This window comes from Zootoca vivipara, chromosome 14, assembly GCF_963506605.1.
Source record: "Zootoca vivipara chromosome 14, rZooViv1.1, whole genome shotgun sequence".
In the NCBI taxonomy this organism is placed as follows: Eukaryota; Metazoa; Chordata; class Lepidosauria; order Squamata; family Lacertidae; genus Zootoca; species Zootoca vivipara.
Window position 1 is genome coordinate 10,138,313 of NC_083289.1, and position 13,382 is coordinate 10,151,694.

At 46.2% G+C, this 13,382-nt stretch overlaps 1 protein-coding gene across 1 annotated transcript in view; it reads right to left on the reverse strand.

Moving 5' to 3' along the window:
• The window catches only part of SCAMP5 (secretory carrier membrane protein 5), a 24,195-nt gene continuing 10,813 nt past the window's right edge, over nucleotides 1-13,382 (reverse strand). The window contains exons 3-7 of the mRNA XM_035131293.2: nucleotides 11,616-11,744; nucleotides 9,855-10,011; nucleotides 8,930-9,031; nucleotides 8,539-8,656; nucleotides 1-7,757 (exon numbers count right to left, since the gene is read on the reverse strand). Of these exons, the coding sequence (XP_034987184.1) occupies nucleotides 7,563-7,757; nucleotides 8,539-8,656; nucleotides 8,930-9,031; nucleotides 9,855-10,011; nucleotides 11,616-11,744 (701 nt within the window). The 3' untranslated portion in view covers nucleotides 1-7,562. The remainder of the gene's footprint in view (nucleotides 7,758-8,538; nucleotides 8,657-8,929; nucleotides 9,032-9,854; nucleotides 10,012-11,615; nucleotides 11,745-13,382) is intronic.

Consider the following 13,382-nt stretch of genomic DNA (forward strand, 5'->3'; position numbering starts at 1 on the left):
ACCATCTCTGCATCTGACTCCTCTTTTCTCTTGTCATTTTCTTTCCGAGGAATTCTTCTCCAACATTGCACACATTTTTTTAAAAAAAAAATTGTGGTGAAGCATCACCATCACCAGCACAATACAAAACCAAACCAAAAGCACAACTTTTGATATAATTTGTTTTATTAATTAGTCTCCAGGTTGACACCATTTCATCAGGGACAGACATGGAATGACTGAATAATCACAAGTGGTCCCCATATTTAAAAACCCCATCCCTTGCTTTTCCCATTTGTTCTCTATATAACATTTGTTTAAAAACTCTGTTGTGAATTAGATACATTGAGATGATTACTTATGGCACCACAGCTATTTGAGGAGTCTCTGAAAAGAAATGCAGAACAGGATCACCAGTGAGTCTCTCTCTTCTTCAACAGGAGCTCAGCGGAGGAGAAACCTCTGCCCTGCCTAAGCAAGGGAAACTCACAAGAATTCAATGCACAATGATTAGAAGCCATTATATTCCCCTTTTGAAAAATAAATTATTACAAATGCATTCAGCCCACAATTGTTCCCTATCAGATTGAAATTTTTTCCCATGAGTAACTCAGTCCAGCCATCAGCATCCAGCAAATGAAAACCCTTCTAAGATGTTACTGTCTCAAGTGGCAGCCCATAAGCCATACCCACTACTTCCAGGCTAAAATTCAAGGCCTATTGGTGCTACCATTTCAGCACACAGTGGACGCTGGAAATGCAGCTGCAAGATGGCCTTGAGGGACAAGAAGCCAGAACCCAACTAAGGAGGAAAAAGCAATGGGAAGCGAAAGGTCAGGACAGATGAACAGAAGCTGGTGCTAGTAACATTGAAGTTTGGTACATGAGGTTTGTGAATGCAGGAGAAGCCATCTATGGCTTACCATAGGTGCTGGGAGATGACAGCAAATGATGGAACAATATATAATTGCAGGTGATGGGACACCGCAAGCAGAAGACCCCTGCTGGATGAGACCAAAGGCCCATCAAGTCCAGCATCCTGCTCTCACAGCAACAAAGCCAGATGCATATGAAAACCCCACTAGCAAGACATGAATACAACTCTCTCACACTTGTTCCCTGGCAACTGGTATTCAGTTACATTGTCTCTGACACTAGGGGTATCCTTTCTGATTCAGCTCCAAGCTCCTCTTCTCCAATCTATCTCAAGGAGGCATTCTTTCAGCACCTCCAATCCCTGCAAACCGCAAGGTGGCTGGCACAGAGCCCACAGTCATTCCCCACTTGCATGGTCTCCATTGGGGAGAGCCACAGAGAAAGAACAAATTCTCTACCCTAGAATCCCTGAGATGCAGTTCGGGCACAATATTTATCTGTAGTAAAAACGAACCTGTTGTTTTGGCTTACAACAAAACCTGTGAACAAGGGAGGCTAGATGCTATCTCTCTCTCTCTCTCTCTCTCTCTCTCACACACACACACACACACACACACCCTCTAGCTTGATATCATTTGGGTCCTGTTATCACCAAGCTGGTCAACCTGGGATGGGACTGCATTACTTCCAACTGCGGATGGGATTTCACATGATGGAAAGCCCCTCCATTCAAAAACAACAGCATCCCTACATGAAGAAAACTAGCACACCAGGGAGATAAATTCTAGTAGCCTTCTCACTGCTTGCTTTCCAGGTACAGGGATCCCCTCCCCTTTTTTAAAAAAAAGGAGAAACATTTACCTAAAGTACTGGGTTAAGTTCTAGGCAAACAGAGCATGTCCAGAAGTGGGGAAGAAAGATGACTAGAGGCCTGGAGACCAAGTCCTTCAAGGAAAGTTCGAAGGAGTTGGGCATCTCTAGCTGGAATAGAGACAGTTAAGAGGTGATGTGATAGCCATATTCAAATACTGTACTGGTTAGAGTATTGGGCTGGGGGCTGGGAGACCAGGGTTCAAATTCCCCATTCAGCCATGACGTTCACTGAGTGACCTCGTGCCAGTCACAATCTCTCAACCTATCCTGCCTCACAGGGTTGTTGTGAGGATTAAAATGGAGAGGGGGGAACTGCGTATGCCACCTTGCGCTCCACTGAGGAACCGAGAGTCATGTAAAATAATAGAATCTCAGAATCGTAGAGTTGGAAGGGGCCATGAGGGTCTTCTAATCCAACCCCCTGCAATGCAGGAATCTTTTGCCCAACGTGGGGCTCAAACCCATGACCCTGAGAGTAAGAGTCTCATGCTCTACCAGCTATCCACGATGATGATAATAATGGCAGAAGGTTGAACTAGTTGATTTTGAGGCCCCTTATGATTCTACCATTCAAGATTTGAGCTTATGAGCCCTTATGTGCAAGCTGAAGTAATGCTTCCCTAACACAAATTCACCACTGCAGAGAGAATTGCTCACCATGTATACCTGAAGAGCGTTTTTCCTCTTGGGGATCAAGAGCTACAGATCATCTTCAAACCACATTGTCCCCCCATTCCCTTCACAGACTCGACCAACTTCTCTATTCCCAGAGCTGCAAGGATCATTACAGGGCACTGCCAGGCACACTCAGTGGGAAGCAAGTTACCCCCTTCCAGATTATCTTGTTGCTGCATTTGAAAGCAGAGCTCCCTGAATTTCTCAAGTCTGACTCCTCTGACTGATGAGCGAGATGAACAGAGGCCAAGCTGTTCCAACTGATTCCATCTGCTCAGAATGACAAAGCTGGCTTCCCATCTTTGAGAACAGGCAGGCCTTAGCAGTTTTTAATGAGAGAAACAGGCAGAATTCCATACATTTGGGTGACATGCACTGAAAAGGTGGGTGGATTTCTACAGGGATACTTAAAAATAGCACAGTTTAAAAACCCTTGCTGCTCCCCCCCCCCCCCCCCGGTCCACCAACACATAAATTAACCCATTTCACAGAAACAACACAGGAGCAGGAAATATGCTCTTGTGAAGTAGGAGGAGGAAATTGCAGGTGGTGGGGGTGAGGGGAGAAAAGAGGTAAAAAGCTTCAAGAAGGGAGGAAAAGCACAGTGCCAATCTAATCGAGTTTTGAAAGCACTCTTCTATGGTGTACTCTAATCCTACGGGATTAACCCACTTTTATTAGATCTAACACAACAGAGGAAGAAGTGGCTGCAGGTAGCCAAAGAGAATGGCTGCCCATACAATAACTCGGTTCTGCAGGACCCACCCAAATGAAGGTGAAAATAATCTACTCTTGCCAGAAGTCTACGTTAAGTTCTAAAGGCAGACAAGACTCTTTTAAGTGTCTCTGATTCAGTGGAACTGCCAATCTTTAATGAACCCTGAATGCACACACACACACTTGTGAGGCCAAACAGTAATGATCTAGCGACAGAGAATACAGAAAGGTAAGACACAGGGGCAGAGGAAGGCATAAACACACTTCACAGCCACTTGAACACCAGGGAATATCACGTTCTCTTATTCAAAGCACACAATCCAATAAAACAAACAAACAATAGCCCTGTTCAAGCACCATGGGTATCAACCCACAATGAGCAAGGGGGTGAATATGGTGACCCCACATCCCGACAACTCCACCCTTATCCACTCAGTCCCCACACCCTTCCTGCATTGACCTGGGAAGACCTGGAGGAAGCAAATGCAAGTAGAAGTCGACCGCCAGACCTTTCCAGCTCAACATGCAAAGATTGGGAACCGAGGGGATGGGGGGGGGTCTATGGGGGGCATTGGGAGCAGGGCCTGCACACATGACCCTCTGCCTCCTACCTGTTCCTGTTCAGGTGTAGGACTGTATTTCACCATGGAAAGGACCATGACTCAGTGGCAGAACGCCTGCTTTGCATGCAGAAGATCTCAGGTTGAACCCCCAGCGTCTCCCGGTAGGGCTGGGAGAGACTCCTAGCTGATACCTTGGAGAGTGGCTGCCAGTCAGTGTGGGCTATACTGAGCCAGATGAACTGATGGCCTGACTTTGTATGAACCAGCTTCCTATGTTCTGATGTTGGATATGATGGGGAAGAGGGTGTGTTGGCCAAGGAAACCAGAATGAGTTGCCGTATTATTTGTTGTTTTATTTTTATTAATTAAATTTATATGCTGCCCTTCCTCCATAGATCTCAGGGTGGGTTAAAATCCAAGATAAAATACAAGATCCATACTCAGATCAAGAAAAAGCATTGGAGGTTGAAGTGAAGGTCGGCTTGGGATGCAGTAGAGGCTTCCATGTTCCGAAAAGCGCTTGTCCGTGTGTGGTGGCTCTTCACACAAAACAGCCTGTTATAGGCAAGCTTCACATTAATTCCTATACAGAAGCACCTTCTGTGCCTGCATGTTTTTTTAAAAAAAACAAAATCCATAAAGCAGCCTTGTGGCTCTGTGGAAACACTGATACAAATCAATAAAAATACAATTACTGGATGCTGGGCCTTCCGACACCACCAGACAATTCAGAAACATTAGGAATTGTTCTACAATGTTTCAGCCAAAGAGAGAGAAAAACTCCATTATTTATATTTAGTTGAGAATTGCCGTGTATCAGTGAGCCAATGGAATTTGGAACGTTGTTCATAAAATTGTAGAGTTTGAAAGGACCCCAAGGGCCCTCTAGTTCAACCCCCTGCAATGTAGGAATCACTGCTAAAGCACCCATGACTGATGGCCACCCACCTCTGCTTAAAAACCTCCAAGGAAGGAGAGTCCACAACCTCCTGAGGAAGACCTGTCACACAGCTCTTACTGTCAGAAATTTTTTCTTGATGTTTAGTCAGTATTTCCTTTCTTGTAACTTGAATCCAATGGTTTATGTCTTAACCACCAGAGCAGAAGAAAACAAGCTTACTCCATCTTCTACGCGATAGCTCTTCAGATATTTGAAGATCGCTATCATATCTCCTCTCAGTCTCCTATTTTCCAGGCTAAATATTCCCAGCTCCTTCAACCTTTCACTACAAAGCCTGGTTTTTTCCTTCTTTGCATGTAGGAACAATAATAGGTAAAGGACCCCTGACCATTAGGTCCAGTCTTGACCGACTCTGGGGTTGCAGCGCTCATCTCGCTTTATTGGCCAAGGGAGCCGGCGTACAGCTTCCAGGTCATGTGGCCAGTATGACAAATCCACTTCTGGCAAACCAGAGCAGCACACGGAAACGCCGTTTACCTTCCCGCTGTAACGGTACCTATTTACCTACTTGCACTTTGATGTGCTTTCGAACTGCTAGGTTGGCAGAAGCTGGGACCGAGCAACGGGAGCTCACCCCGTCACGGGGATTCGAACCGCCGACCTTCTGATCAGCAAGCCCTAGGCTCTGTGGTTTAACCCACAGCGCCACCCGCATCCTGAGAAACAATAATAAGTGATAGTAATAATCATCATCATCATCAGGAATCAGCTTACTCCTTCCTTCTCTCAGGAGAAGATGCCAAGGAGCCATAGGAAGCTGCCATATACTATATGGAGTCAGACTGTTCGCCCATTTACTGTCTACAGTACTGTGAACTGACGTAAAATCTACAGATGAAGTGCGGTATACAAATTTTAACAACAACAACAACAACACACCGACGGGCAGCAACTCGCCAAGATTTCAGGCAATAGACATTTCCAGCCCTATTGGGAGATGCTGGGGATTGAACCGGGGACCTTCTGCACACAAAGTGTGTGCTTTACCACTGATCTACAGTCCTTCCCCAGGAAAAGGGAAAAGAGAGCATGCAGACAGGTACAATGCAGCCTACTTCCTCCTGTGGGGATCCAGCCAGCAGCTACAGTGGTCACTATTCTGGCAACAGGAGTGCCAGGCAAGGCCAAGGCCACTTGACCAAGTGACCACCAAACTGCACGGCAGCTACATGGACTATGATCAAGGCAGCCCCCCTAAATCAGAGCAAAGCAAACCCATGGCGCTTCGGATGGTGTTGGGACTCCCATCAGTCCCAGACAGCATGGCCAATGTAAATGATGATGAGTTGGAGTCTAGCAACATCTGGCAGGTCACCATTCCCCCAGCCCAGCTCCAATGTCATTTGAGGCTCTATAGCCTATTGTGGGCCATATTCTCTTCTGCAAAGCAGGCCTTTATAGGTGAACTGGGAATGAAAAATCATGAGGTCATGGAACTAATTGCCTGGTTGGGGGGAGGCTCTCGCTGACCACAGGTCTTCAAGCACAAGGTGAACAGCCACCAGTTGGTGATGCTCTACACCTGGGTTTCTGGCATCAAGCAGGGGCTTGAACTATATGGCCCATACAACATGGGTGGGGAACCTCAGGCCTTTTGGCCCTTCCCCCAGGCAACACCCCCTCACTTGACCCTGTTACTTACACACACACACACACACACACACACACACACACACACACACCATGCTTTTGCCTGGCTGGCATGTGTCTTGAACTCTAATAATGCCCCTTGCTTGTCTAGATGGAAGGCAGAGAAACAAGCCTGCTGTACAAAGGTAATACATGCGTTCATAAGCTCCACCTGGTTTTGCCTCTGGCCCTGCACACCACCAGCACACGGCCCTCGAAAGCTTGTCCAGAAGGGAACAAGATCCTCTCCATGATTCTAGGTATGGGGCTTCTGGGGTTGGGGGCATATTTGGAATGTGGTAAATTTCACACCGAACACAGAGGTCTGCTCCAGTTCAAACAGGGCAGCTCTTACAGCACTGCTCACAACTTTGTTTTTTAAGCCACGCACAAGCACTGCCTTCCTATCTATACATCGGAAGAGTAAATGGACTTGTTTATAATACCACACGTTAAGGTAAGCAGTAACCTCTGGTGGATCAGTGTGGAATGAAAGGGTTGAGCTCTGGTTTTGAGAGTGGAGAGAGTGTGTGAAAAAGAGCAGGGTTTAAATGCTAATAAGCCAGCAATGCCCTACGTCAGAAACACGCAGCCCCCCCCCAGGTGTTAGATTACTACGCCCATCACCTCTGACCATGCTGGCCAGGGCTGATGGGAGTTGGAGACCATAACACCCAAAGGGTCGCAGGCTCCCTACCCCTGTTCTATACAGTATAAGTTGCAAACAGCTGGGACAGACTGAACCTGACAAAGTTCTTACAACAGGCAGCTGTTGTGAACTGGGTTATCCATGAAACCCCCAGAGTGTCCCTTTAGTAGCTCTTGAATGTTTGGGCTCTCCACGCTCACACCGGCTGATGCAGCTATAATATCATCTAAAACCACAGTAAAATTTAAAAACCACCACTGTACATTGTTTCACAAAAGGGGGAGGGAGACCAGCACACACATGTACAGTCACTACAGCACGACACAATAGTCCTGCATGTCAACGCAACAGCTTCTTCAGATTGGGGGGAGGGGGAGAGAGAGAACAAATGATCTCCAAGGACAATTATCCTAGAACAAAGCCAAAGGGTGGAGGAAGAATAACAATTTTGACATGCCTCCATCCCATCAAGGTGGCTATTATACAGCCAGCCCTGCGCCAACCCTCCTATACAGTGGAATTTACATACACAGAGAAACACACACACTCTCCTCCAGTTCTTCCTGCCCACTTCAAGTCACAACCCCATCAGGTTCACATCTCACTCGGGAAGTTCTAGTTGGGTGGGGAAGGTCACACCTCACATGTCATTGGGGTAGTTATAGTTAGGAGTGGCCGAATACTGCGTCTCATGTGGCATCATGGCTCCCTGGGCGGCACCAACCGCCACGTTCTGAGCTGCCTGCTGCACGTGGGCGTTCTTCCAGGCTCCCGTCGTCCACTCCTCTTGCGCTTTGCTGATACTCCCACCGCTTCCCCGGTAAAATTTATGGACCTGGAATGGGGGAAAGTAAAACAGGGTCATTCATCACCTTTTTCAGTTTAGCCTTGGAAGGACAAACAAAGGAGCCAAGCTCACTTGTTTCTTGGGGAAATCATGTAGCCATCTAACATCAGAAGAGGTCTGCTGGATCAGGCCAAGGGCCCATATAGTTCAGCATCCTGCTTTCACTGATGCCCATGGGAAGCCTGCAAGCAGGACCTGAGTGGAACAGCACTCTCCCCACTTCTGAATCCAAGTAACTAGTATTCTGAGTACCCATTGATAAGCCTTTATTCTCCATGAAACTATATAATACTCTTTTGATTCAAGTTACAGGTAGGTAGCCGTGTGGGTCTGACATAGTCAAAACAAAATTTAAAAAATCCTTCCATGATCAAGTTGGTGATCATCCATAGTTTAACTGTGCACCATATGAAGAAGTTCTTTCTTTTATCTGTCCTGAATCTTCCAGCACTGGGTGACCCCAAGCTTTTGCTGGTGGCTGCCCAAGAATCTCCAAGTACATGGACATATACTTCTGAGACACATATTAAATATATAGGTGTGAGGTGCACACAGGAAAAAAAATGTAAGAAGCAGCTTCTTAGTGACTGATATATACCAATCAATATCCATGCACACTGCACATCACTTGTGTGAACGCAGTCATATCAACTCTGGCCCTTGGAAACAGAAGGATCAGCCACCAGGAGTCTCCTGGGCATTCTCAGCCATAGTGTGTGAGATATATCTATGTAGCACCCCCCCATGCAAAACCTTTCCCACATCTTACCATGCTGAGGGCAATGAAGGAGAAGACAGACATGGCTGTGAACATGATGGTGGGGATGAGCATTACGACAGCTGACCCCACGTTTGTCCCAAAGAAAGATATTGCTGCAATCCAGCCACTGCAGAGAAACAATGAGAATGGGAGGAAACATTGTGAGGAAACTATGGGGCTGCTACTGCCACCACTCAGAACCACTCCTTTGAGCCATAACCTGGAGAAAGGTCATAGTGCAGCGGCAGAGAGCCTGCTTTGCATGCAGAAGGTCCCAGGTTCAATCCCTGGCATCTCCAGCTAACAAGATCACAGGGCAGTTCCCTATCCCTGATCTAGGCCATACAGTTAATTGCCTAAATATTTATTTTAAGGTGGTGGCTGCTCTTGCCCAGCTTACCAGACTCCCCAGCCGGGGATCCCGACTGCCTGGATGATGCTGATCACCAGCTGAGCCATGAAGGTGAAGAAGAAAGCCATGAAGCTGAAGGAGCTGTCTGTCCTACAAAAGAAAAGAGCCCATCATTGTTGCCTTCTCCATTGCTGTTACTGACAACCAGTCCAACCACTAGGCAAGTCTCTCACCAACAGTCAAGACTCAAAAGGAAAGAGAGAGTGCTCTCCCGTACTTTGAAAAGAGACCTGTCACCAAACAAGATGACCCAGCTAGGATCCAGCTAGGATGTAAGCAGCCTCCAGGGAAAAAAACAGCAAAAGGGAAAGCAGCTATTTATTGATGGGTGAACACAGAAAGGATGACCAAAGATGACCATTAATTTGCAGTGCATTTCTGCATGCCTAAGAACATGGAACACACAATGAAGATGACTAGGACTGCTTGGAAACGGAGAGGACATACTGCCACACTGCCTTTCCTTATGGTGATAGTGACCAGACACATGGCTTAAAGTCATGGGCGGGAGCAAGGATGGATAAGAGAAGGAAGGGTGATGTGATTCGCAGGTGAGAACTACAGAAGCAGAAATGCGTGTTAGGAGCTGGAGAGCACCACGGGTTAGAACATCTGTGCACAGGAGAATAAAACAGCAACTAAGAAATGGGTGGATATGGAGAGGCTACTGAACGCAGTAGCAAAGGGGTGGGAAACCTGTGGCCTTCCAGATGTTGCCAGACTATAATGCCCATCATCCCACACCGTTGGTCAGGCTAGCTGGGGCTGATGGGAGTTGGGAGTCCAACAGCAAGTGGAAGCCATGGATTCCCCATCTGTGCAGTAGGACCTAGCCAAAAGAACAGAGGAGCACACTGGGGTGGGGCTGGAGAATGAGAGCGAGCGAGAGAGAGAAGCTGTGCCTATCACTTACTTGAAGGCTTTGTAAATGGGTCTAAACCAGCAGACATAGGAGCAAGGCGTAAAGAGAATGAGCCAGAGAATTGCCAGTCCAAAGTTAACTGCTCCACCACCTCCGATCATCCACGCAAGGCAACCAATCAGATTCACTGCCAAGGTGATGCTATTCACTGCAAACACATTTATCGAAAGAGACACACAGAGAGAGGAGCAAAAGTAGCAGATCACACAGCAAGAGCTGGACAAGCTGAGAGTGGGAATGATAAACGAGTTCAGAGCTTCAACGAAGAATAATAAGTGCCACCTCCACGATTTTCCAAAGGTGTTTCCAGACCATAGTTATTTTAAGGTATGATTGAATCACATGCTGGCAAATTTGGGTTACACAATTAAAGCTGAGTTAGAGGCCTTGCCCAACAAACCCACTTCTCCAAAATGACGGGAATCTAGCCTCCCTACAAACAAATCAGTGTGAATGCTCTATAAACACACATTGTCTGGAAGTGCCCCTAGTCAGGCTTATCACATTCCCTTTAGGAAAGGCAAGGAAGAGAGACAAGGGAGTAGAACAACAACAAAAGGAACCAAATAAATCTACCCTCTTGACCAGGCATCCCCAAACTGCGGCCCTCCAGATGCTTTGGCCTACAACTCCCATGATCCCTAGCTAACAGGACCAGTGGTTGGGGAAGATGGGAATTGTAGTCCAAAACATCTGGAGGGCCGAAGTTTGGGGATGCCTGCTCTTGACAGTCAACAACGGCCTACACTGTTGTTGTTGTTTTAAATTGTTTTTATTAAATATTTTGAGACTATGCTGACAACTGAGTTGGCCCTTAATGGAAACAAAAACCAGGAACACAGATGAAGGCTGGGACTGGAAAACTGTTCCACGCTGGCCAAAACCTTTCGTCCAGATCTGGAGAATTAAGACTCTACCTCTGGACTTGGTTCCACATATATGTCTACAAATAATAACCTAGGATTGCCATATTTCAAAAGGTGTAAATCCAGACACAAAAGTTGTTGCCTCGACCCAGTATACCTGAAGGAGCGTCTCCACCCCCATCGTTCAGCCCAGACACTGAGGTCCAGCTCTGAGGGCCTTCTGGCAGTTCCCTCACTGCGAGAAGGGAAGTTACAGGGAACCAGGCAGAGGGCCTTCTCGGTAGCGGCCCCCACCCTGTGGAACGCCCTCCTATCAGATGTCAAGGAAATAAACAACTATCTGACTTTTAGAAGACATCTGAAGGCAGCCCTGTTTAGGGAAGTTTTTAATGTCTGATGTCCCTTTTCTTCAGCCATTGTGGCCCTTTTCTTAAATAGCAATTAAAAAACAAAATGGCAGACAGACTATTGACACCACATCACTCGTGCTTAAAATCTTCCAGACTGCCCATATGTTACCAGGCCAAGGTCAAGTTCTTGTCTTAATTTACAAAACCTTTAACAATTTGACTCCAGGATGCCTTTAGGACCACCTGATGCCTTTGATATCCAGGGTCTTTCAGGGTATATCTGTTGGAGGTCCCCCAAGACTGAGATTGGCAGCTCATATCGGCCAGGAGCCCCACATTCCGCATTGTGAGCCTAATTCTCCCTCTCTGGCCAAAAAAATTCTATCAATATTGAAAATAAATTAAAATTTTAAATTCAGATTTGTGGAAAGGGAAATGAAAGAGTGGGTCCCTTACTGCTTCTGGTCCATGCTTCCCCACTTACACACACTGGAATGCTGGATTGCGCTTTTAACCCTCCAACCTCCACAACTTACACATCCAGAGGTAGTAAAGACGTTTGACTGTGGTTCGGTGTAGGGGTGGGATTTCCTCATCAAAATCCTGGTAAAAGCACGGTTTCAATGGGATGAAATGAGGGAGAGGAGGGAAATTGTTCACTCTTTCTGCAAGAAAAACAGAAGGGAAGTTGTTTCTTTTCCATTTCCCTCCCCACAAGTAATACAGTCACTCAGTATTTAAGCAGCGTCTTTTCCAAATGGTTCAACACTTTGGTACACAATGATTGTACTGTATACAAAATCTAGGCACAAAACCATGGCTTGCCCTAACCATATTAAATAAACAATGGCTTAGCAAAAACAAACCATGGTATTGCCATTATGTCTGAACCCAGCAAATATCTCTGCCACCCTCGTAACAACCCTACTGTGACAATACTATAGGCAAGGGATGGGGATTCTAGGGCTTTCCATGGGTGTTGGGAGTCCAACAATATATAAAGTGCCAAGTTCCCAAACCCTGTTATAAGCAAAAAGCAAAGATAGAACAGCTTGCCTTGAGTCACTCAGTGACTCCATATGTTCAGACTGGGGGACTTCCTGGTGTACAGCTAATGCTCTTGATCATTACAGCATTGCAACTTTCAACTAGCCATATTGCAAATCCTCCAAACTTACTTTGTCCACGAGAATGTGAGTTCAAATGTAGTCTGAAATGTGGTCCAGAAATGATGGCATTTTTAAAAAGAACTCCCCATTCTGCTCTCAAGGACAGTTCCATTAATATTTTAAATACTTCTCTTTTTGTCTGTCCCCCATCCCCAATGCACACTATACATACATACAGATAGTTAGCAACCTCCTATGCACCTGTCCTATGTCAAAGATAACACAGAAGATGATGTGGGGGAGCAGAGAGAAGACTAAATTAATTATTCAGAATCACCAGACAATGAGCTGTGCATCTTATTTGTGACAATTTGCTTGAGGTGAACAGGAGCAATTCAATATGCAATCCTGAGAACATTTGCCTGGAGGTGAACTTGTGGAAATAGGATTTATTCCTAAGAAGGGCCTGCCCAAGACAATTCAGCACTTCAGATATAAAATCTAAATGGCACTGCTTCATGCCATCACCTCCCAGCAGTAAAAATCCAATAATAAATTAAATGAATGACAATGATATCTCAGGTCTGAGTCAACAGTCCCCTTCTGCCTAATGGCAGACTCGGCTTAACTTCCAAGAAAATAAATTTATGATCAACGGCATAACATATTGATTAGAGGGTAGGGAGGGCATAGAAATGACAGAGGTCTATAGAACTATGTACAGCGAAAGGAACTGTTTCTCCCTCTCTTGGTGCTCTGGGGTTCGTGGGACTGATAACAGCCACAATAATATAAAAGGCTCATTTGGGTGACTTTCAGGTCAAGGGGGAAGGGAGACTGACATACAGAAAAGGGACCACTAGCATTCCAATGATGAGTACCATTAAGAAGTCTGGAAGCCTTCTTATGCAATCAAAATCCAGAGTGTATAATTGGGCTGATTTCCATCTACATCAAGGGTGGGGAACCTCTGGATCACAGGTTACACCATTGGTACACCTGCCAGGGGTACCAATTTGGCCTCTTCCCCCCCCCCACACACACACCTGACATTATAGGTGATGTTAGGCGTGGGGCTGGTATTCATATGGCTTCAAATGAAGAGTTGGGAGCTGAAAATGAACTCCTGGTGGTTCCTTTGCTGGAGCAAGGCATGCTTCCACTGCCCACGAATGGAGGAAGGAGGAGGAAGTG